The 25,742-nt window shown below is 41.3% G+C and overlaps 1 protein-coding gene across 8 annotated transcripts; it reads left to right on the plus strand.

Annotated features, from left to right (window-relative positions):
- The first annotated feature begins 10,278 nt into the window (after positions 1-10,278).
- Positions 10,279-25,742, plus strand: LOC139406864 (ras-related protein Rab-35-like). 8 transcript variants are annotated; one of them, XM_071149971.1, is made up of 9 exons: positions 10,306-10,701; positions 11,510-12,167; positions 12,200-12,294; positions 12,429-12,572; positions 13,032-13,082; positions 13,246-13,369; positions 23,132-23,256; positions 24,504-24,628; positions 25,208-25,742. In XM_071149971.1, exons 4-9 carry the CDS (start codon positions 12,512-12,514, stop codon positions 25,355-25,357), a joined length of 636 nt encoding a protein of 211 aa, XP_071006072.1. In that variant the 5' UTR covers positions 10,306-10,701; positions 11,510-12,167; positions 12,200-12,294; positions 12,429-12,511; the 3' UTR covers positions 25,358-25,742. The 8 variants fall into 8 exon arrangements, with proteins under 8 accessions (XP_071006076.1, XP_071006072.1, XP_071006071.1 ...); XM_071149970.1 differs by having other exon boundaries at positions 11,524-12,167; XM_071149974.1 differs by having other exon boundaries at positions 11,606-12,167.

A 25,742-nucleotide genomic window follows, 5' to 3' on the forward strand; every position in this document is an offset into this window, starting at 1 on the left:
AGGGTGGTGGGTTTAGCAGCTGATTGGTTGCTCTCGCTACTAAAAGTAGGAGATTTAGAAAGAGATTTAGAAATTAGTTCGACATTGCCATAGTTCAACAGCCGTCATTAACACACTCCCAGAGATTGCAATACATTCAGTATTCACTGAATTATGTAGCCTACCCATCCCCATTTACAATTGTATTCATCAATGATAAAAATTATACTAGAGCACATTCAATTACATTATTATTGTAGACTATAGACTACTCTTGTATCTACCTTGTACAATACTGTAATCATTGAATGAAGTAGCTTACCCATCCACATAATACTAGCACATACAGTTACACTGTTGTAGAATAGGCTACTTCTGTATCCGCACTATATTAGGGTACCGTTGTGATTTTGTCAGGCATGATTTTAGGTCTTCGATCAAAGTTGCATGTTGTACCTCGTTTCCCTTCTTTAGTGAAAAGTAGTTGTGTCCCCCATTCAATTCAGTTCGTGTGAATGTGTAGTAGAGGTCGACCGATTATGATTTTTCAACGCTGATACCAGATAATTGGAGGACCAAAAAAATCTGATACCGATTAATCTGACAATTTTTTATTTGTAATAATGAAAATAACAACAATACTGAATGAACATTTATTAACTTAATATAATACATCAATAAAAATCCATTTAGCCTCAAATAAATAATGGAACATGTTCAATTTGGTTTAAATAATGCAAAAACAAAGTGTTGGTGAAGTAGAAGTGCAATATGTGCCATGTAAAAAAGCTAACGTTTGAGATCTTTGCTCAGAACATATGAAAGTTGGTGGTTCCTTTTAACATGAGACTTCAATATTCCAAGGTAAGAGGTTTTAGGTTGTAGTTAATATAGTATTTATAGGACTATTTCTCTATATACCATTTGTATTTCATACACCTTTGGCTATTGGATGTTCTTATAGGCACTTTAGTATTGCCTGTAACAGTATAGCTTCCGTCCCTCTCCTCATCCCTACCTGGGCTCAAACCAGCAACACATCGACAACAGCCACACTCGAAGCAGCGTTACCCATCGCTCCAGAAATGCCACAGCCCTAGGGGAATAACTACTCCAAGTCTCAGAGCGAGTGACATTTGAAACGCTATTAGCGTGCACCCCGCTAACTAGCTAGCCATTACACCAGCCATTAGGCTGATAGGCTTGAAGTCATAAACAACGCTGTGCTTGCGAAGAGCTGCTGGCAAAACACAAGAAAGTGCTGTTTGAATGAATGCTTACGAGCCAGCTGCATACCATCGCTCAGTCAGACTGCTCTATCAAATCATAGACTTAATTATAAAATAACACACAGAAATACACGCCTTTGGTCATTAATATGGTCGAATCCGGAAACTCTGTCACGTTCGCCGTAACGATGAGACCAAGGCGCAGTGTGATTTGAATACATTCCTCTTTATTTACGAAGAACACTAAACAAACTAACAAAACACACGTGAATCTAATAATAACAAGTGCTGACAATAACCCACCAAACCAAAATGGAAAATGGCAACCTAAATAGGATCCCCAATCAGAGACAACAATAAACAGCTGTCTCTGATTGGGAACCAATTCAGGCCACCATAGACCTACATTTACCAAGGCAATACCAAAACCCCATAGATATACAAAAAACCCTAGACAAGACAAAAACGCACATACCACCCTGTCACACCCTGACCTAACCAAAATAATAAAGAATACAAAGATAACTAAGGTCAGGGCATGATACTATCATCTCGAAAACAAAAAGTTTATTATTTCAGTGAAATACAGAATTGTTCGGTATTTTATCTAATGGGTGGCATCCCTAAGTCTAAATATTATTGTTGCATTGCACAACCTTCAATGTTATGTCATAATTACGTACAATTCTGACAAATTAGTTCGCAATGAGCCAGGCTGCCCAAACTGTGGCGTATACCCTGACTCTGCGTGCAATGAACGCAAGAGAAGTGACACAATTTCACCTGGTTAATATTGCCTACATGATAGTGTGTTCCAACCTCCATGATTGATGACATCCCCACCTCTCTCTCTCTCTCTCTCTCTCTCTCTCTCTCTCTCTCTCTCTCTCTCTCTCTCTCTCTCTCTCTCTCTCTCTCTCTCTCTCTCTCTCTCTCTCTCTCTCTCTCTCTCTCTCTCTCTCTCTCTCTCTCTCTCTCTCTCTCTCTCTCTCTCTCTCTCTCTCTCTCTCTCTCTCTCATTTTGAGAAAGGTGTGAATGACATTGTTGCTGGGGTACAGCAGTATCAATCACCACTATTGGACAACCTCAGGAAGCAGATGGAAGCAGTGCTAAAGAAGCATTCAGGAAGCACATCAGGTCAACTTGAAAAAGATGCAATGAATATATTTGACAATTTCAATGACCCTTTTGCTGGCGTTGCAACAACATTTAGACAGGACAGTGGTATTAAGAAGCTGTTTGGATGCAGAGGAAATTCCAATTGCTCGAACCATATGCAGGATGAAATGTGGAGGATCAAAAGACATTTTCATCAAAGATAAATTATTTTATTATGTACCATTAGTCAAAAGTCTAGAACAGTTCTTATCACTCCCAAGGATTTTGTCTATGGTTGAAAAGGGACCCCAGATGTGCAGGGAAAGTTTTTTCATGACATGGTTGATGGTGCTCTTCTAAAATCACATCCCTTATTTTCAGAGAAACCAAAGGCATTGCAGATTGTTCTGTACACGGATGAAATAGAAATCTGTAATCCACTAGGTCCTTTGCATCAAAAAACAAGTTAATTGTGTACTACACCCTAGGAAATATAAATCCAAAATACAGGTCTAAACTGGCTGCTATCAGGCTACTTGCCATGGCTAGATCAGCAGTCCTCCGTCAATCTGGTGTAGATGTAATATTGAATAGAATCAAGGAAGACATGGATGCATTGTACAGTGGGTTAAAATGCTAACTATTAACGGAGAGAAAATTATATATGGTGCCATGGTTTCTCTGTGGAGACACCCTGGCACAACAGGGTTCAAAGAGGGTGTGGGCTTTGCCTACAGTAAGTGCAGACACTGTGAGTGTTCTTTTGAGGGCATGCAGTCACTCTTCAATGAGAATGTATATACTAAAAAGACATTGGAGAAGCATGTCAGTGTGATGAAATAGAAAAGGCACAGACGGACTTGCTTCGCAACAGCCTGAGAACAACATATGGGATCAATAGAAGGAGCAAGTTAGTTGAATTCCCAGCCTTTGATATCATACAAACTCCGCAAGACATTATACATGTCATTCTGGAGGGCATAGCCCCATTGGAAGTCAAATGTGTTTTGAATCATCTCGTTGTGTCAGGACAGATTGATCTGGACTCAGTGAATTCTGCTATTCTTGGTTTCCCTTATTCCCCTCTAGATGTTAGAGATCGGCCATCCCCAATTTCTGTTTGTACATTAAAGTCAAGTGATGGTAAACTAAAACAGTCATCTGGGCAAATGCTTGTCCTGCTAAGGATAATGCCATTTATTTTTGGAGAGTTTGGAAGTCAATGCATATATACAACTGATAATTGAGCTAATAGAGATAGTACAGATAGTATTTGTACAGATAGTATTTGCGCCTGTTCTTTCCATTGTGACTGTGTCTAGGTTGAAGTTACTCATTGAAAATCATTTGAAGCATTGGAAGGCGCTTTTTCCAGACCGCAATGTTACACCTAAACAGCATTATATGATACATTTGCCATCACAGATAAAGTCATTGGGTCCAATGGTTAGACATATGTGTATGCGGTTTGAGTCTAAAAATTGTTTCTTTAAACAATGGGCTTCCAATGGGCTTGGGCTTTGCAAGTCTTTGATCAATCAGAATCAAATATATGAAAGCTGCCAAAATGTTGACAGTTCAATGCACCCAATTTTTTCAAATGAAAGGGAGATGGGACCTGTATCAGAGGTTAAAGATCTACAATATTTACGTGGAAAATTGTGGGACTTCCTAGGTTTCAATGAAGTAAACCATGCTGTATCAGGCAAAAGGCTTGTAATAAATTCTAATAAATACATAACTCAGAAGTCCATGATCTTTGCCAATGTACTGAATGGTAATATGCCAGAATTTGGACTGGTCAAAAACATATGTTTCTTCTTGATTCTAGGCTTTATTGTTTGGAATATCAACCATTTCAAACTATACGCTTTGATAGAAACGTCATGGCTTATCAAGTTGAGGTCCCACACCTTGCACAGGCCACTGAGTTAGTAGGATGCTGAAAAGCTGGTTGATTTTACATCTTATTACACAGTTAGCAACAAGAGCCAAACTTATGTACAAGTCAAATACCATCTTGGGGATGTAATAGAATTGTACAACAGTTCAAATGCCTCATAGTGTGTTCCCCAGTACTGTATTTTGTCTACACGATTGCTGTGTGTAAGATTGACAATAAAACAGTGAATTCCATTTGGTCATTATCTGTTCTTAATATGTGAAGAGATGAAAAGGATAAGATGCTTGAAATAAGAAATTCTGACTTTGACAAAGCAGTTTTGTACTTGTCAGTGTTGATCAAACAGCTTTATAATTCTGGTAATTCTAGTTTTGAGTATTAAGTTACTTATTAAGTTACTTACTTGTGTCACGCCCTGGTCTAAGTAGTTTGTGTTTTTCTTCATGTATTGGGTCAGGCCAGGGTGTGGCATGGGGTTTTTGTATTGTGGTGTGTTTTGTCTTGGGGTGTTGGTGTGTATGTATTGGGATTGTAGCTAGTGGGGTTATCTAGCAAAGTCTATGGCTGTCTGGAGTGGTTCTCAATCAGAGGCAGGTGTTTATCGTTGTCTCTGATTGGGAACCATATTTAGGCAGCCATATTCTTTGAGTTTGTCGTGGGTGATTGTCCTTAGTGTCCTGATGTCCTTAGTGTCCTAGTTCCTGTCTTTGTTAGTTTACACAAGTATAGGCTGTTTCGGTTTTCGTTACGTTTATTGTTTTTGTAGTGTTTGTATTTAGATTCGTGTTTCTTCAGTTTAATAAACATGGATCGCAATCTACACGCCGCATTTTGGTCCGACTCTCCTTCTCACCAAGAAAACCGTTACAACTTGACTATAAACTTTTATACTAACGTCACCAACCTGAGTTAAAACGATATGTAATCCCCCCCCCCAATTCGATGTGGTCAAAACATTAGCTTGTATAGTTGGGTAATATACATTTTAATTAGATATGGCAAAATAATTATCTTAATTTAGGATGATAGTAAATCAAGCAAACAAAATTATTTTTTTCAACTATCACAGATTTCTCACTAGTTTAATGATTTTGTGTTGACAAAATGTTAAGGGAATTTTTATCAATGATGACTAATTATGTATACATTTCAATCAGGACTGACTAGTCCAAATGCTATTATGTACTGTACATATATGAATTTTCTCTCTTGCTCCCATTCCCAATTGTATATAATATAGTCAGGAGTTTAGTAACAATGACGGTCTGTTCCTTTGTACAAATGAATGAACTATCTCCAGATGGCAGGGACGGACTATCTCCAGACTGTCTAGAATGCTGATTTACAGTGACTGACCTTGGCTTTAGGAGAGGAGGGAAGGCTCGAGAACTATAGGGCCTCTCTACCGGTGTCATGAAAGAGATAGAACATTTAGAAAACGCTGACGTCATTTTCAGTTTATAACCTGTGGTAAAATGTGTATGTACCCAGTACTCTCTTGAATTAAACGCTATTACCTGACTTTTAAGACTGGTCTCGATCTATTTCATGCATAATATGATAAACTTACAACTTATCACGAAATAGAGAGAGTGTTAATTTGGTTTTGGCTACAAAACATATAGGAATTTAGAATTCCTCTAACACAAAACACTCCTTAACATAATTTAACCCGAAAGGCGGTCTACACTAGAACCTGCATAGGGCCTGTGCAGCGGGCTGAATGTTTGACATCCCTGTCAAATCAAATTGAATTAGTCACATGCGCCAAATACAAAAGGTGTAGACCATACAGTGAAATGCTTACTTACGAGAGCCCCTAACCAACAATGGAGTTTAAAACAAAATACAGATAAGAATAAGAAATAAAAGTAACAAGTAATTAAAGAGCAGCAGTAAAATAACAATAGCGAGACCTATGTACAGAGTCAATGTGCAGGAGGCACCGGTTAGTTGAGGTAATATGTACATGTAGGTAGAGTTATTAAAGTGACTATGCATAGATGATAATAACAGAGAGTAGCAGCTGTGTAAAAGAGGGGGGGGGGGGGGGGGGGGACAATGCAAATAGTCTGGGTAGCCATTTGATTAGATGTTCAGGAGTCTTTGACAATTTTTAGGGCCTTTCTCTGACACCGCCTGCTATAGAGGTCGTGGATGGCAGGAAGCTTGGCCCCGGTGATGTACTGGACCGTTCACACTACTCTCTGTAGTGCCTTGCGGTCGGAGGCCGAGCAATTGCCATACCATGCTGTGATGCAACCGTGCCTGGCCGTGCAGTGCTCTCAATGGTGCAGCTGTAGAACCTTTTGAGAATCTGAGGACCCATGCCAAATCTTTTCAGTCTCCTATTCCCCGAATAGGCTTTGTTGTGCCTTCTTCACAACTGTCTTAGTATGTTTGGACCATGATAGTTTGTTGTTGATGTGGACACTAAGGAACTTGAAGCTCTCAACCTGCTCCACTGCAGCCTCGTCGATGAGAATGGGGGCCTGCTCGGTCCTCTTTTTCCTGTAGTCCACAATCATCTCGTTTGTCTTGATCACGTTGAGGGAGAGGTTGTTGTCCTGGCACCACACGGCCAGGTCTCTGACCTCCTCCCTATAGGCTGTCTCGTCATTGTCGGTGACCATCGGTGTCATTGGCGAACTTAATGATGGTGTTGGAGCCGTGCCTGGCCGTGCAGTCATGAGTGAACAGGGAGTGCAGGAGGGGACTAAGCATGCAACCCTGAGGGGCCCCTGTGTTGAGGATCAGCGTGGTGGATGAGTTGTTACCTACCCTTACTGCACGGCCAGGCACGGTTGCATCACAGCATGGTATGGCAATTGCTCGGCCTCCGACCGCAAGGCACTACAGAGAGTAGTGCGAACGGTCCAGTACATCACCGGGGCCAAGCTTCCTACCATCCACGACCTCTATAGCAGGCTGAGGGGCCCCTGTGTTGAGGATCAGCGTGGTGGATGTGTTGTTACCTACCCTTACCACCTGGGGGCAGCCCGTCAGGAAGTCCAGTTGCAGAAGGAGGTGTTTAGTCCCAGGGTCCTTAGCTTATTGATGAGCTTTGAGGGCACTATGGTGTTGAACGCCGAGCTGTAGTCAATTAATAGCATTCTCACATAGGTGTTCCTTTAGGTGAGAAAGGGCAGTGTTGCGTGCAATAGAGATTGCATCATCTGTGGATCTGTTGGGGTGGTATGCAAATTGGACTGGGTCTAGGGTTTCTGGGCTAATGGTGTTGATGTGATCCATGACCAGCCTTTCAAAGCACTTTATGGCTACAGGTGAGTGTTACGGGTCAGTAGTTGTTTAGGCAGGTTACCTTAGTGTTCTTGGGCACAGGCACTTTCGTGGTCTGCTTAAAACATGTTGGTATTACAGACTCGGACAGGGAGAGGTTGAAAATGTCAGTGAAGACACTTGCCAGTTGGTCAGCGCATGCTCGCAGTACACGTCCTGGTAATCCATCTGGCCCTGCAGCCTTGTGAATGTTGACCTGTTTAAAGGTCTTACTCACATCAGCTGCAGAGAGCGTGATCCAGAACAGCTGGTGCTCTCATGCATGTTTCAATGTTATTTGCCTCGAAGCGAGCATAAAAGTAGTTTAGGTCGTCTGGTAGGCTCGTGTCACTGGGCAGCTCTTGGCTATGCTTACCTTTGTAAGGGGGAGCATAGCCGGTTTGTTGGAGTGCATAGCGGGATTTCGTATAAGCTTCCGGGTTAGAGTCCCGCTCCTTGAAGGTGGCAGCTCTAGCCTTTAGCTAGCTGATAGAAATTTGGTAAAACGGATTTAAATTGCCCTGCGTAAAATTTTCCGGCTACTAGGAGCGCCGCCCCTGAGTGAGCGTTTTCCTGTTTGCTTATGGCGGAATACAGCTCATTCATTGCTGTCTTAGTGCCAGCCTCTGACTGTGGTCAGAGCTATGAATAAACAGCTATGAATAATACAGATGAAAACTCTAGGTAGGTAGTGTGGTCTACAGTTTATCATGAGATACTCTACCTCGGGCGAGCAATAGCTCGAGACCTCCTTAGATGTTGTGCACCAGCTGTTATTTATGAAAATACATAGTCCGCCGCCCCTTTCTGCAGATTGCGTAACAAAATACACATCATAATTCAAACAATCATAATGCTTCTACTCTTTCTCTCTTCTCTCACTCCCTCTCTTTCTAGGAATGCCCATGCCCTCAAAATGGCAAGTGGATCAGCTGCCTGATGACCGACTCTGATTGGATGGTGAGGAAGGGCAGCCCTTGCAATTTAGTTTTTTCCCATAAGTCAACGGTCACTTCCCCCATAGGATGAGCACTCTCTTTCTAGAAATTGTCCTGACTTGTTCAGTACCTCAGTCTGAAATGCGGCACTTATGTTGTTATCAGTGTGGTTGCCATGGCGATACATTAGAACAGTCGCGAAGGTCGACTCCACCTGTGGAATGTCTCGCGCTGTTATCTTTTAGTCCTTCAGGATGAAAAGTTGAGATGCCTGAAATGTTTTTTTGCAATGCCGATACTGTAACATTACTCAGTGTTTCCTCCTACAATTTGATCTCCTTTTAATGTAGTTAAATAATTCTGTGCCTTATTTTTCCCCACCAGCTCTGTGGAGGAGGCCCATCCCTTTCCCTCTGGCACCTCCGCTCCATGTCACCCACCTCCATCTTCTCTCTCTCCGGATGCCAGCGACAAGCCAACTTTTACCAGGACATGGTGAGACGTGTGTGTGGGTCAGACTGTGTGTGGGAAGGGAGAAATAAAGTTTGTGTTTGTCTTTCTCTAACTGCAGACAGTGTGTGTGTGTGTGACCCCTCCCCCACCTGTAGATCTTGTCGGTGGGTGAGGGCCAGTGTGTGTCCCACTGTCTCCTCAGGGGAGAGGTAAAGGCTCAGATCCCCTGCACCCCCCACTCCCTCAACACGCTGGCACTGAACCTCAACAGCACTGTCATTAGACAGACCATCTGAACACTCCACATTACTCATCCAACCCCTCAGGTTAAATTTCCTTCTTCGATCATCCCGCTTGTTTTCTTCCTGTTCTTGTTCATAAGTCCTGTGTGGCTCAGTTGGTAGAGCATGTCGCTTGCAACGCCATGGTTGTAGGTTCAATTCCCATGGGGTACCAGTACGGGAAAAAAAGTTAAGTAATTATGCACTCACTACTGTAAGTTGCTGTGGATAAGAGCATTACTAATGATTACATTTTTGTCCACATCAAAGCTTCAGTACATTTAAAAACATTTTTTTATTAAACCTTTATTTAATTAGTCAAGTCAGTTAAGAACAAATTCTTATTTACAATGACGCCCTACCCTGGCCAAACCCGGACGACGCTGGGCCTATCGCCGCCCTATGGGACTCAGTGATACAGCCTGGATGATATTATTGATATTCAGTTTAGATATGGTTTCAGTTTTGATATGGTCTCAGTGTTGATATGGTTGAGTTTTGTTGAGCAGGGACTGTGGTGGTTTTTGGTGTATGAAGGAAGTGGTTGTGATGTCTTTGCTTTTCCAGGTGCTGACAGTAGGTGGAAGCAGTCACCAGATGGACATATTCACCAACCTGTCACACAGAACCTTCTCGGTGTCTTTCTGAGGACACACACATAACCCGATTTGAGCTCATAATGTGCTATTCCTTGATTAATTGTACTATACTATTGTGTACATAACTCATGCCTCTCTTGTCCAAAGGACTTCCATTCCAGGATTCATCCTGATGTGTTTTATGATAATAAAATATTTTGATCACTTTTCCATATCTGTGCATCAGTCTTGATGAAAAATTAACCCCAGCCTTATGCTCTGAAGGAATACATTGTTTGAAAAATCTCTATATCTTGTCTACATAAAGCCTTGGATTATTCCATTTAGATTTCGAGAATATTGCTTTCCCTCCCCAGTGTTTATATTTCATATTTGTAGAGATAGTGTAAGTAACCCAGCCTACTACTATAATCACATTAAACAAGTATAGTACAAACAAACCTATTTTTTTGTATGTATTGATGAGACAAGATAAAGCACACTGAGCAAGATGGGATGAACAGAGAGGAGGGAGAAGCACATGATTTGGATGTGAGTGACTCAACAACACTCATGTGTGGCCTGAAGACGTCAGGCCGTTGACTAGTCTAAGGCTCCGACCTTTCCTGAGTCATACCCCCCCGGAACGGTCAACAGATCCTCGTATTTCTCCTTCCGACTGACCTGCACAAGTCATCGCTATTGATCATTTTGTAGCACGACGCGTTTGTAATGCGCATAGAAATGTAGTTACTCTCGAGGAATTAGTCCTATACCGTTATCTAGCCGAGTTGTTTTGCGCTCATTACATTTTTATGACAAAGTAACTTTTAACTTCGTCTGTGGGTGAGCGGCTAGCAAATAGCAATTCCCAAAGATCCCGGATACAAACGAATCTAGCCTCAGCTCAGGCAGTCACTGCTGATCCTAGCGGTTGATAATGTCCTCTGGTTACATGGTAGGTAAGTGTGTTAAACCCACATGTCTATGGTTTAAATTAAATCAAACATTGTGGTTTGTCATCAACTGTTTTTGAGTAGTTTGCGATTGTAGCTAATTTACGAAGTGTGTTATTGTTGAGACCTAGCCAGCTTGTTTTTCCTCAGACAGCAGACGATTGTGGGTTTGGGTAGGGACTAGGGAGGGACACTTTCCCAGGGTTTTCAGTAATGTTTTCATTGATAATCACGATGAAGAAGAAGAAGCCATAGAAAATATTGTAACTTTGTACGAATGTGTCAGGATTTATTTTCAAGAACTAACTTTCGCCCCATGTACTCTTTAAAAAAAAAAAAAGTGTTTTATTATGGGGAAAAACTGTCCTCAGTTCTTGCCATTCTTTCGCCCTAAAATCGGCGACGCGGACAGACATGAGGGATTCTTTTGCTGTCCCTAAAAATACTTTGGTCACTTAGTTAGTGAATATCAAAGAAAAAGTATGTTTCTATGATACACACTTTCTACTATTTAACATTATAACCTTTCCCCAAACATTTAGTTTTAACCTCTTCCCAATCCATTACGCATTCAACCATATATGCAGGCTGTTTCATATAGGTGTGGTTCATATAGGTCAATTTTTAATGTGTGTGGAGAGAGGGAAAACGGTTGGAAACGTTACAGTTAGAGGCACAGCTGTGTTAGTGAACAGGGAAGGGAGGGTGCGGTGCATACAGGGACTGGGTTGGCATGTGGTCACAGGGAATTGACAGACTACAGGTTGTCTCATCACTCTGTCCCTGTATATTGTCATTGATAAATGTGCCATAGGTGTTATTTTTCAGGGTATGGGCCAAACAAGGGAGCTGAGGAAAGCCTGAAACAAACCAAATACTGTGAAGGTGTCCAACATTTATTTTCCCATAGCTCAGAGAGGAAGTGTAACCAAGGGATTGAGACCGAAGCAGTTCAATGGATGAAAACGTTGCATGGACTGTAGATTGAAAGAGGAAGTACTTCACCCTCTCAGATTTTTGCTTTCCGTCTCTGCTTGTCCAGCCTTTCAGGCCCCTCTGCCTGTTATTTTGTTTCTTGTAAGAGGTGCGTGATAACTTGATGCAGAGATGACAGCAAGACTGTGGAATAAGCAAGAGTGGTAACTGAGAAGAGCAGTGACGTGAATTCTTACATCCGTAGGCTACCCACTGGAATATCTAAGTATTAGCTAATCAAGCAACAACAATCCATCTACCTTGGACACAGACTAACAACTATGAGCACTTTCAGACGCTCATGGAGGAAGTGACTGACTCTGCCAGACCGCAATTTGACGAGGATAGTCTCTTTGCCCTTGTGTAGAGTTTAAAGTGTCAGAAGTCCTTCAACATCTGTCACTACAGCCCAACTAAGGGGGAAAAACACATTTCTGCACTGGACTGGTAGAAAGAAAACTTAGGTGAACCTGTGAGTCGGAATATGGTGCTGCAATGAACTAGGAATCCCCTACTGGAGTTAGTGGGAGGAACTGGAACTGAGGTGAAACCCAGAACTAACCGAGGCCTTAGCACGACAACGGAATGCCATGTACTAAACTGGAAATGCGCTTGATTTAACTGGTAATTATTGCACTTTGGAGGTAACAGAAATAGTTTGTAATATTGGAACTGATCTGGGAAATCAGTAGGAAATTAAATTGCAATGGAAGTGTTTTGAGGATGTTTTCTGTACATCTTCCATTCTGAACTGGTAGCATTTGGGAAGACTGGAAACTGTTCCTGTGGAACGGCATTTATTGGGAGAGGATTACTGAAACCAACAGCACTGTCTGCAGAAATGGCGGGCCCGGGAAAGGACTACAACCATCTCTTCAAACTGCTCATCATTGGAGACTCCAGTCAGTGCATCTTAACTTCCATCTTCATACAAAGTTCCTGTGGTCCCTTAGTGCTTACTTTGTCTGTGTTAAAATAGTAGTGTAATTCAAGTGTAGCTGTGCTGTGACACTGATGTTTAGCGGGCAGGTCATATTTTGTGAGTTGTGATTTAAAGGATTAGGTTACTGTTTAATCTCCTTAGTAACACAGAAAATATCAGTCAGTCTGCTTAATCATTGGGTGATTATGATGAACATGCCTCACTTACTCACCAAGCTTACAGCTCTGATGATTGACAAAGTAGACTTATTTGTCGCCAACTCTTCAGACAATATGATAGATTTTAAAACATTTACCCATGATGTAGTGATGGCTACTTGTAATAGGACAATAACTAGCCTGACACTGTGTACTCAGAAGTGAATGAAGAAAGGCCTAATCACCTAACCTCTCATACCTGTCTAACCTCTCTGCTCAAGATGTAGGGAAAAGCAGTCTACTACTACGATTTGCAGATAACTCCTTCTCTGGTGAGTTGCTGTTCTCTATCTGGTCAGTGTATATACTATTAAACGATGTGAATGTGTGAGTGGTTAGGAACAGTGTTTTCTATATTTTCTTCAAGATTGTGAATGTGTGCATAGCATGTGGTGTGTGTGTGTGTGTTTCTAACCTCTCTGCTTTGGCCTGCAGGCAGCTACATCACTACAATTGGTGTGGACTTTAAGATCCGTACGGTAGACATAGACGGGGAGCGAGTCAAACTGCAGATCTGGGACACGGCGGGCCAGGAACGCTTCAGGACCATCACTTCAACGTAATCTATCATCTATATCAATGATCTATCTACACGTATAGAAGCTATACAGTCGTGGCCAAAAGTTTTGAGAATGACACATATTAATTTCCACAAAGTTTGCTGTTTCGGTGTCTATTTTTGTCCATGTTACTATGGAGTACTGAAGTATAATTACAAGCATTTCATAAGTGTCAAAAGCTTTTATTGACAATTACATGAAGTTGATGCAAAGAGTCAATATTTGCGGTGTTGACCCTTCTTTTTCAAGACCTCTGCAATCCACCCTGGCATGCTGTCAATTAACTTCTGGGCCACATCCTGACTGATGGCAGCCCATTCTTGCATAATCAATGCTTGGAGTTTGTCAGAATTTGTGGGGTTTTGTTTGTCCACCTGCCTCTTGAGGATTGACCACAAGTTCTCAATGGGATTAAAGTCTGGGGAGTTTCCTGGCCATGGACCCAAAATATCAATGTTTTGTTCCCTGAGCCACTTAGTTATCACTTTTTCATTATGGCAAGGTTCTCCATCATGTTGGAAAAGGCATTGTTCGTCACCAAACTGTTCCTGGATGGTTGGGAGAAGTTGCTCTCGGAGGATGTGTTGGTACCATTCTTTATTCATGGCTGTGTTCTTAGGCAAAATTGTGAGTGAGCCCACTCCCTTGGCCGAGAAGCAACCCCGCAAATGAATGGTCTCCGGATGCTTTACTGTTGACATGATACAGGACTGATGGTAGCGCTCACCTTGTCTTCTCCGTACAAGCTTTTTTTCCAGATGCCCCAAACAATCGGAAAGGGGATTCATCACAGAAAATGACTTTACCCCAGTCCTCCGCAGTCCTGTCCCTGTAATTTTGCAGAATATCAGTCTGTCCCTGATGTTTTTCCTGAAGAAAAGTGGCTTCTTTGCTGCCCTTCTTGACACCAGGCCATCCTCCAAAAGTCTTCGCCTCACTGTGCGTACAGATTAGAGGTCGACCGATTAATCGGAATGGCCGGTTAATTAGGGCCGATTTCAAGTTTTCATAACAATCGGAAATCTCTATTTTTGGGGCGCCGATTTAAAAAAAAAATATATATATATATTTTTATACCTTTATTTAACTAGGCAAGTCAGTTAAGAACACATTCTTATTTTCAATGACGGCCTAGGAACGGTGGGTTAACTGCCTTGTTCAGGGGTAGAACGACAGATTTTCACATTGGGATCCAATCTTGCAACCTTACAGTAAACTAGTCCAACGCTATAACCACCTGCCTCTCGTTGCACTCCACAAGGAGACCGCCAGTTACGCGGTTTAGCTAGCATTAAACTTATCTTATAAAAAAACAATCAATCAATAATAATCACTAGTTATAACTACACATGGTTGATGATATTACTAGTTTATCTAGCGTGTCCTGCGTTGCATATAATCGATGCAACGCTGGGGGATGATTTAACAAAAGCGCATTTGCAAAAATAGCACAATCGTTGGACGACTGTAACTAACCATAAACACCAATGCCTTTCTTAATATCAATACACAGAAGTATATATTTTTAAACCTGCATATTTAGCTGAAATAAATCCAGGTTAGCAGGCAATATAAACCAGGTGAAATTGTGTCACTTTTCTTGCGTTCATTGCACGCAGAGTCAGGGTATATGCAACAGTTTGGACCGCCTGGCTTTTTGCGAACTAATTTGCCAGAATTATATGTAATTATGACATAATATTGAAGGTTGTGCAATGCTGTTTTGCCAGCAGCTCTTCGCAAGCACAGCGCTGTTTATGACTTCAAGCCTATCAGCCGAATGGCTGGTGTAACCGATGTGAAATGGCTAGCTAGTTAGCGGGGTGCACGCTAATAGCGTTTCAAATGTCACTCGCTCTGAGACTTGGAGTAGTTATTCCCCTAGGGCCGCGGCTTAATTGGTATTGGCGTTGAAAAATCATAGTCGGTCGACCTCTAGTGCAGATGTACTCACACCTGCCTGCTGCCATTCCTGAGCAAGCTCTGTACTGGTGGTGCCCCGATCCCGCAGCTGAATCAACTTTAGGAGACGGTCCTTGCTGGACTTTCTTAGGCGCCCTGAAGCCTTCTTCACGACAATTAAACCGCTCTCTTTGAAGTTCTTATGATCCGATAAATGGTTGATTTAGGTGCAATCTTACTGGCAGCAATATCCTTGCCTGTGAAGCCCTTTATGTGCAAAGCAATGATAACGGCACGTGTTTCCTTGAGGTAACCATGGTTAACAGAGGAAGAACAATGATTCCAATGATCGCCACCCTCAATGATCACCACCCTCCTTTTGAAGTTTCCAGTCTGTTATTCGAACTTAATCAGCATGACAGAGTGATCTCCAGCCTTGTCCTCGTCAACACTCACACCTGTGTTAACGAGAGAATCACTGACATTATGTCAGCTGGTCCTTTTGTGGCAGGGCTGAAATGCATTGGAAATGTTTTTTTGGGGATTCAGTTAATTTGCATGGCAAAGAGGAACTTTGCAATTAATTGCAATTCATCTGATCAATATTTTTTCTTCATAACATTCTGGAGTATATGCAAATTGTATGATGGCACACTGAGGCAGCAGACTTTGTGAAAATTAATATTTGTGTATTCTCAACGTTTGGCCACGACTGTACATCAATATATCAATACAAACGCTGTTTATCACCACAGTTGGTTCTGAAACCCACTGTAAGATTTATGCTCAATTTCATATTTGTTCAGTTTTATAGTCAAATCAATGAGACTTTATTTGTCACATGCCGAATACAACCAGTTAAGACCTTACCGTGAAATGCTTACTTACAAGCCCTTATTAACCAACAGTGCAGTTCAAGAAGAGTTAAGAAAATATTTACCAAATAAACTGAAGTAACAATAACGAGGCTATATACAAGGGGGTACCGGTACAGAGTCAATGTGCGAGGGCACAGGTTGGTTGAGGTAATTTGTACATGTAGGTAGGGGTGAAGTGACTATGAATAGACAATAAACAGTGAGTAGCAGCAGTGTACAAAACAAATGGGGGGGGTCAATATAAATAGTCCGGTGGCCATTTGATTAATTATTCAGCAGTCTTATGGCTTGGGGGTAAAAGCTGTTAAGGAGCTTTGTGGTCCTAGATTTGGCTCTCCGGTACCACTTTCTGTGCCGTAGCAGAGAGAACAGTCCATGACTTGAGTGACTGGAGTCTCTGACAATTTTATGGGCTTTCCTCTGACACCGCCTATTATAAAGGTCCTGGATGGCAGGAAGCTTGGTCCCAGTGATGTACTGAGTCGTACGCACTACACTCTGTAGCGCCTTACTGTCAGATGCCGAGCAGTTGCCATACCAGGCGGTTATGCAAACAGTGCTCTCGAGGGTGTAGTTGTATAACTTTTTGAGGATCTGGGGACCCATGCCGAATGTTTTCAGTCTCCTGAGGGGGAAAAGGTTTTGTTGTGCCCTCTTCGTGACTGTCTTGGTGTGTTTGGACCATGATAGTTCTTTGGTGATATGGACACCAAGGAACTTGAAACTTTCGACCTGCTCTACTACAGCCCAGTTGATGAGAATGGGGGCCTGTTTGGTCCGCCATTTCCTGTAGTCCACGATCAGCTCCTTCGTCTTGCTCACATTGAGGGAGAGGAGGTTGTCTTTGCACCTATTGGCTGTCTCATCGTTGTCGGGGATCAGGCCTACCACTGTTGGCATGGCCTATTTATTTATTTATTTATTTATTATTATTATTATTATTATTATTATTATTATTATTATTTTTTTTTTTTTAAATATTTTTTTACATTTATTTAATTTAATTTTTTAATTAGGGCCAATTTCAAGTTTTCATAACAATAGGTAATCGGCATTTTTGTACCCTGATTACATTGCATTCCACGAGGAAACTGCGTGGCAGGCTGATCACCTGTTACGCGAGTGCAGCTAGGAGCCAAGGTAAGATACTATCTAGCATTAAACTTATCTTATAAAAGACCAATCAATCTTAACATAATCACTAGTTAACTACACATGGTTGATGATATTACTAGGTTAACTAGCTTGTCCTGTGTTGCATATCATCGAATCATGGCCTACGAATCACGGCCAAACAGGTTATGTTTAACAAAAGCGCATTCGCAAAAAAAGCACAATCGTTGCACGAATGTACCTAACCATAAACATCAATGCCTTAAAATCGATACACAGAAGTATATATTTTTAAACCTTCATATTTAGTTAATAGAAAATCATGTTACTTCTCTTGTGTTCATTGCACGCAGTCAGGGTAAATGCAACAGTTTGGACCGCCTGGCTTTTTGCGAAATAATTTGCCAGAATTTTACATAAATTACATAACATTGAAGGTTGTGCAATGTAACAGCAATATTTAGACTTAAGGTTGCCACCCATTCGATAAAATACGTAATGGTTCCATATTTCACTGAAAGAATAAACGTTTTGTTTTTGAAATGATAGTTCTGGATTTGACCATATTAATGGCCTAAGGCTCGTATTTCTGTGTTTATTTTTTATAATTAAGTCTATGATTTCATATTTGATTGAGTGGTGGTAGGCAGCAGCAGGCTCGTAAGCATTCTTTCAAACTTTCCTGCATTTGACAGCAGCTCTTAGCAATGCTTGAATCACAGCGCTGTTTATGACTTCAAGCCTATCAACTCCTGAGATTATGTTGGCAATACTAAAGTGCCTATTAGAACATCCAATAGTCAAAGGTATATGAAATACAAATGGTATAGAGAGAAATAGTTGACGCGTCATATTTCCTATAATGACTACAACCTAAAACTTCTTAACTGGGAATATTGAAGAACTGGGAATATTGAACCACCAGCTTTCATATGTTCTGAGCAAGGAACTTAAACATTAGCTTTTTTACATGGCACATACTGCGCTTTTACTTTCTTCTCCAACACTGTATTTGCATTATTTATACCAAATTGAGCATGTTTCATTATATATTTGAGACTAAATAGATTTTATGTATTAAGTTAAAATAAGTGTTCATTGTTCGTTCAGTATTGTTGTAATTGTCATTATTACAAATATATATATATATATATAAATAAATATTTTAAAAATGGCCGATTTAATTGGTATCGGCTTTTTTTGGTCCTCCAATAATCGGTATCGTCATTGAAAAATCATAATCGGTCGACCTCTAATTGATACCAGCCTGGGCAAAGTGCCAGCCAACAATAACTATCCCCTGAAAAACAATGTAACGATTTCCCCTTTTTTTTGTGCATTTTCCAATTAAGAACATTCAAAACAAAAGTGAAAAGATATTAGACAACGATAGGACATAGTGACAGTAACAGACGAGCGTAACAAAAATAAATAATAATAATTAATAATAATAATAATTATATAAACAAACATAAAATAAGAAAAAATATAAAAAATAACGAGACATTGGATCACCTGCCGTAGGCTACATATTATACATTACGTGTGAAACATTGTGAGGATTATATATAGATGAAATCAATGAGATGTGGGGGGAGATTCTCCGTATAGTCAAAAGGTTGCCAAATTCTGTAAAATGTCTTTAACTTATTCCTCAAGCAGTAAGTGATTTTCTCCAAAGGGATACAACTATTAACTTCCGATAGCCACATTGCAACTAGCAGGGAGGAATCCAATTTCCATTTCAAGGCAATACATTTCTTGGCGATCGCTAGCAATATTTCTGTTAGCTTTATAGTATGGCTTTGCCTAGATTGGTGTTAGTAAAGTTACCCAGTAGACAGACCTCCGGGTCTAAAGGGAATGCAACCCCGTGAATTGAGGATATGGTATCGCATACCCCCTGCCAGAAACCGTGTCGTTTTGAACACTGCCAAGTGGAATGGAGGAATGTTCCTTCATCTGAGCCACATCTAAAACATAGGGAGTAGATATCTGGGTTGAACTTGTGCAGTCTAGATGGGGTGATATAGAGCTGATGGAGAAAATTAAACTGGATCAGTCTGTATCTGGAGTTCAATGTGGATGTAACACCATCCCTGCATAGGTCACTCCATAGATCCTCATCAATATCAATACCCAGATCTTTTTCCCATCTAAGTCGGGGTTTATCTAGCCCAGGCAGTGTTAGTCCTGACATAAGAGCATCGTATACACGGGAAATGGTCTTGAACAGTGGTTGGTCTGCGTGGCAGAGTTGTTCAATAGGTGACATCTTAGGTAGGTTCCATTGTCCCTTGAGAGTCACCCTAATAAAGTTTCGTAGTTGTAGGTAGATAAAGAAGTCCCTGTTAGGCAAGTGGTATTTCTGTTTCAGCTGATCAAAAGACATAAGAACTCCCTCCTCATAACAATGTTCCAGAAGAGTGATCCCCTTATCAGACCATGGTCTAAAGTTACTATTCTGGAAAAACATAGGGATCAATCTATTGTTCCATAAAGGGGTTTTAGGGGAAAGGAATCCCCCTTGTCCGAACAGCTCATGCAGTTTGCACCATGCCAGGACAGAATGTATGATTAAAGGGTTGTCTGTGATGGTTTTTATAGATTTTCTGTCCCATTTGTAAAACAAATCTGCCCCAGTGTCATCATTTACCTCAAGCTTTTCAATGTTCAACCATGAGGGAGAGGGACCATTGTCAAACCTCTGAGCCAGAAACCTAGACTGTGCAGCCCAGTAGTACATTCTAAAATTGGGGAGGTTTAAGCCCCCTTGACTGTAATCAAGGGTCAGTTTATCCAGGCCAACCCTAGGGGTTTTGCCGTGCCAGATAAACCGTCTGGTCAGCTTGTCGAGAGAGGAAAAAAATGCTGCGGGAACAGGGATAGGGAGAGATTGAAACACATATAGAAATCTGGGCAGGACATTCATTTTAATTACATTGATTCTACCCAGTAGAGTGAGAGGTAAGTCCATCCATTTACAAAGGTCAACCTCCACCTTTTGCAACAAACTGGCCAGATTGAGTTTTATAGAGGTTGTTCAGATTACCATCCACCATTATGCCCAAATATGTGAAGCCCATAGGCGACCATCTAAAAGGAAACTTGTGCTTGATGGTATGATGGTCAAAGACAGACAACGGTAAGATTTTGCTTTTATCAAAATTGACCTTATATCCAGAGAAAGAACTATAACACTGTAGTAGGATCTGCAAGTGAGAGAGGGAGTGTTCTGGGTTTGTTAGAAATAAGATAAGGTCGTCCGCAAAGAGTGATAATTTATGGTTATGGGGGCCCACCTCAAAGCCATGTATGTCGGGGCACGTTCTAATAGCCTCAGCCAACGGTTCGATGGCGAGGGCAAAGAGGTGGGGGCTAATTGGGCAACCTTGTCTGTTCCCCCTATAAAGAGGGAAAGAGGAGGAAGTAATCCCATTGGTAGCAATCCTAGCTTTAGGAGATCTGTAGAGTGATTTTATAAAATTTACAAACACGGTATCTAAACCGAACTTTTCCAAGACGCGAAAGAGGTATGGCCATTCAACCCTATCAAAGGCCTTTTCAGCGTCGAGGGAGACTGCGACACTAGGTATTTTGTTTTTGTTAGCAAGGTGAATTATATCAAAGAACCTTCTGAGATTATTGGAGGACAATCTATTAATTATGAAGCCAGTCTGATCTGGGTTGACCAACAGGGGAAGACATGACTCCAGTCTCTTAGATAGCATCTTGGTGACCAGTTTACAATCTGTGTTAAGGAGAGAGATTGGTCTATAGGAGGCGCACTTTAGCGGGTTTTTCCCTTTCTTGTGGATTACAGTAATCACTGCTTGAGAGAAGGACTCTGGAAAGCAGTTGTCTTCTCTGGCTTTTTTAAGTACCTCCATAAGGTAGGGGACCAACAGCTCCCTAAATTCTTTATAGAACTCTGGAGGGAAGCCATCCTCCCCAGGAGATTTATTAGAAGGTAAGGATTTAATGGCCTCCAACAATTCAGGAACTGAAAAGTGTTCACTCAGGCGCTCGCTGTCTTCCCCTGACAGGCATGGGAGGTTGAGAGAGGAGAGAAAGGAGTCGATCTCTGATAGATCATCGCTTGATTGGGAAGTGTAGAGGTCTTCATAGTATTTCTTAAAAGTATTATTAATTTCAGTAGGGTCGAAAGATATCTCATTAAGAGTTTCTATGGCATTAATTGTCCTCTTACTTTCCTCTGCTTTCAGTTGCCATGCCAATACTTTGTGAGCTTTCTCTCCAAGCTTGTAATAATGCTGTTTTGATTTAGTGATGGACCTCTCAGCTTGATATGTGTTCAGAATATTATATTTAAGTTTTTTATTTACCAAAAGCCTGTATAGATCTTTAGTCGGGCCTCTTTGGTAGGTTTTCTCTAGCTCTGAGATTTCAGAGTCAAGGGCACTCAGTTCCGCACCGTCTTTTTTCTTCAGCCCTTTAGTAAAGGAAATAATCTGTCCCCTCAGATAGGCCTTCAATGTGTCCCAAAGAATGAAGCTGTCAGGAGCAGAGGGTTTGTTTGTCAAAGTAAAAATATTGATCTGCTCTTTGATGAATGCACAAAATTCAGGTTGCTTTAAGAGTGTAGAATTTAGTTTCCATCTATATGCTCCATTTACCTTGGTAGGAATGGAGATTAATAATACCAGAGGAGAATGGTCACTAAGCAATCTGGGGAGATACTCGACATCTAACACTCTATGAAACAGTTGTGCCGAAAGTAAAAAGTTATCTATGCGTGTGTGTGTCTTGTGTGGGTGTGAATAAAAAGAGTAGTCCCTATCCTGTGGGTGCAACTGTCTCCAGATGTCTAGTAAATTGAGATCTTTCATGAATGACATGGTGAGCTTGCCGGCTTTGGTAAGAAGTGAGGGTTTATCAGAAGACCTATCAAGAACTGTATCTAAGCAAAAATTAAAATCTCCTCCAACCAGTAGCCATCCTGGTGGTGCTTGAGCAACCTGAAGGAAGACATTCTGAATAAACATATGGTCATCGAAGTTAGGAGCATAAATATTCAATAGGGTCCAAGACTCTGAAAACATATGCCCCTGCACCAAAACAAACCTACCAGAGGGATCAGATATGGTGTTGTTGACACAGAAGGGGATGTGTCTACTTATCAAAATTGCAGTTCCTCTTGCTTTGGAGTTAAAAGAGGATGCAAAAACTTGTCCTACCCATTCCCTCTTCAATTTCTTGTGTTCACTGGCTGTAAGATGTGTTTCTTGTAAAAACACAATGTCAGCCTTTAATTTCTTACGGTATGTATAGACTCTTTTCCTTTTAATCGGGCTGTTAAGACCTTTTACGTTGAATGTGACATATTTTAGTGGATTAAGCATAGGTTGGGTTTCAAATATGTAACTGAATAAAAATCTATCATATGCAGATAATTAGGAAATGTTTCAACTTTGGTTTGAGCACAAAAGTGACCTGTGTGTCTCTTTAGGAGGGAAACAATAAACATAGAAAAATGGAAGAAAAAAAGAATAAAAATCACACCCACCCCGATTGTCAGACTAAAACAACAATCCCAACAATCAAACATGAATACACTTGTAGAGATACGTTGCTGCTCGCTTTTCATCTTGCTCTTACTAGCTAAAACTTGGCGTAAACTAAAACCTGCGAGCTCTCTAAATTGAAAACAAACGTTGTGAATAGATATTTATGGCTGAATATTTACTGCACACGATAAGGGATGCTTGAGTCTCTTTTCGAAAGATTAACATAAATGAGGGGGAAAGCCCACTTATTGCTTCGCCCAGTAGATAACGATTTCCTCTTTTATACAGTAGTCTTTACAATCCTTTGCTATTTTCCCCTTTCTTCCTGTTCCCCTACCAGGTATTACAGAAATACCCACGGTGTGATTATTGTTTATGACGTCACCAACCCAGAGTCGTTTGTGAACGTGAAGAGGTGGCTTAATGAGATCACTCAGAACTGTGACAACGTCTGTAAGATCCTAGGTGAGTTTGGTGTGCTGAGGTGATGTGATGGAGGAAGATTAAAGTAGATGGCAAGATAGAGTAGATTGGATGAATGGATATTCACTAAAAATGACTTGACTTCCAGTCCAATGTGTTAATGTTATGGCTGATTGTGAACTGATAGACACACATCATATATTCCAAAAGTATGTGGACACCCTTTCAAATTAGTGGATTCGGCTATTTCAGCCACACCGTTGCTGACAGGTGTATAAAATCGAGCACACAGTCATGCAATCTCCATAGACAAACATTGTCAGTAGAATGGCCTTACTGAAGTGCTCTGTGACTTTCAATGTGGCACCGTCATTGGATGCCACCTATCCAACAAGTCAGTTCGTCAAATTTCTGCCCTGCTAGAGCTTCCCCAGTCAACTCAAAGTGCTGTTATTGTGAAGTGGAAACGTCTAGGAGCAACAACGGCTCAGCTGCGAAGTGGTAGGCCACACAAGCTCACAGAATGGGACCGCCGAGTTCTGGATGCGCAATGCCAAGTGGTGTAAAGCTCGCCACCATTGGACTCTGGAGCAGTTGAAACTCGTTCTCTGGAGTTCTGAATCCCGCTTCAACATCTGGCAGTCCGACAGACAAATCTGGGTTTGGGGGATGTCAGGATAACTCTACCTGCCCCAATACATAGTGCCAAATAAAGTTAGGTGGAGGAGGAATAATGGTCTGGGACTGTTTTTCATGGTTTGGGCTAGGCCCCTTAGCTCCAGTGTAATGAAATCTTAATGCTACAGCATACAATGACATTCTAGACGATTCTATGCTTCCAACTTTGTGGCAACAGTTTGGGGTAGGCCCTTTCCTGTTTCATCATGACAATTACCCCGTGCACAAAGCGAGGTAAATACAGAAAGGGTTTGTCGAGATTGGTGTGGAAGAACTTGATTGGCCTGCACAGAGCCCTGACCTCAACCCCATAGAACACCTTTGGGATGAATTGGAACACCAACTGCGAGCCATGCCTAATCGCTCAACATCAGTGCCCGACCTCACTAATGCTATTGTGGCTGAATGGAAGCAAGTCCCCGCAACAATGTTCCATCATCTAGTGGAAAGACTTCCCAGAAGAGTGGAGGCTGTTATAGCAGATTTGGCATGATTTTGTAATGAGATGTTTGATGTGCAGGTGTCCACATACTTTTGGTCATGTAGTGTACTGTGCTGTCCAAAACAACATCTTTCATTCATCCCCACTTCTCTCTCTCGCCCTCTCTCAGTGGGGAACAAGAATGACGACCCCTCCAAGAAGCAGGTGGACTCCCAGGATGCAATGCATTTCGGGGAGTCGGTGGGCGTCCGGGTATTTGAGACGAGTGCCAAAGAAAATATCAACGTTGAAGAGGTGAGCCAGGCAGCCATGTTCCAAACCCAGGGTGTACCTCATTCACTTCCTCCTAGTAATAATAATAAAATCAAATTAGTCAGCTCCGTCAAAATAAAAATAAGCCTCAAATATCCAGGATGTCTTTGGGAAAGCTGAGCTTGAGACCTGATATGTCTCTCACAGGGAATTTTCAGTTTATTTAGCTTTTTTTTATGGAAAAAAAAAGTACACTGCTATCAGAAGCCATGACATCATTTTCTGGACTTTTCCATACTGTTTAAAGGCAGAGTCAACTTAGTGTATGTAAACTTCTGACCCACTGGAATTGTGATACAGTGAATTATAAGTGAAATAATCTGTCTGTAAACAATTGTTGGGAAAATGACTTGTCATGCACAAAGTAGACGTCCTAACCATCTTGCAAAAACTAGTTTGTTAACAAGACATTTGTGGAGTGGTTCAAAAACTAGTTTTAATGACTCCAACTTTATGTATCGTGGTGTGTATGTATTTTACAGTCATTGCCCTGTTTTGCTCCTTTGTCTTCTACCTCTCCTGATCCTCCCCTCTTTCTCCCCCTCTCCTTCCCTCTCTCAGATGTTTATGGCTTTCACTCACATGGTCCTTCGGACAAAGAAGCAGAGTCAGAGTCGTGCAGAGAGAGAGCGGGAACGAGAGAAGGAAACGGTTGACATCAACTCTCACAGACACAGAGAGAGGAGGAAGAGGGGGAAGAAGTGTTGCTGAGGGAGAAAGAGAGGAGATTTTCTAAGAACAGGACAGACCAATGGAGAGTCGAGCATCCAAAGTCTGTCTGCGCTCATGTGGAAAGAGCCAGGACATTACATGTTGACATTGCACTGAGTCAAGATTACAAGAAGTTAAGGACAGAGAACCACTGTTACGTGCCGAATTTTTACCCTAGCAGTTATTTTTTATGAATGTATATTAATGTCATTTTATCATTAAAAAGGAAACTGGATCCCCAAAGTGTCAAACTGTTATTAAAACCCGTAATTTAGGAAATACACTAATGACTTCAAGTGACTAGAGTGATGCATCTGTCTTATTTGTAATGAAAAAGACTGTCGTGACAAATATAACGTCTAAATAAACTGAGCAATAAAGTCAA

The sequence above is a fragment of the Oncorhynchus clarkii genome, chromosome 4, assembly GCF_045791955.1.
Source record: "Oncorhynchus clarkii lewisi isolate Uvic-CL-2024 chromosome 4, UVic_Ocla_1.0, whole genome shotgun sequence".
NCBI lineage: Eukaryota > Metazoa > Chordata > Actinopteri > Salmoniformes > Salmonidae > Oncorhynchus > Oncorhynchus clarkii.

Excerpts from the sequence above, each read along its gene's own strand:
- LOC139406864 (XM_071149975.1), top strand. The coding sequence starts at position 12,512 with ATGGCGGGCCCGGGAAAGGACTACAACCATCTCTTCAAACTGCTCATC. Across the intron at positions 12,573-13,031 it reads GCTCATCATTGGAGACTCCA|ATGTAGGGAAAAGCAGTCTA; the intron begins GTCAGTGCATCT and ends TCTCTGCTCAAG. Across the intron at positions 13,083-13,245 it reads TGCAGATAACTCCTTCTCTG|GCAGCTACATCACTACAATT; the intron begins GTGAGTTGCTGT and ends TTTGGCCTGCAG.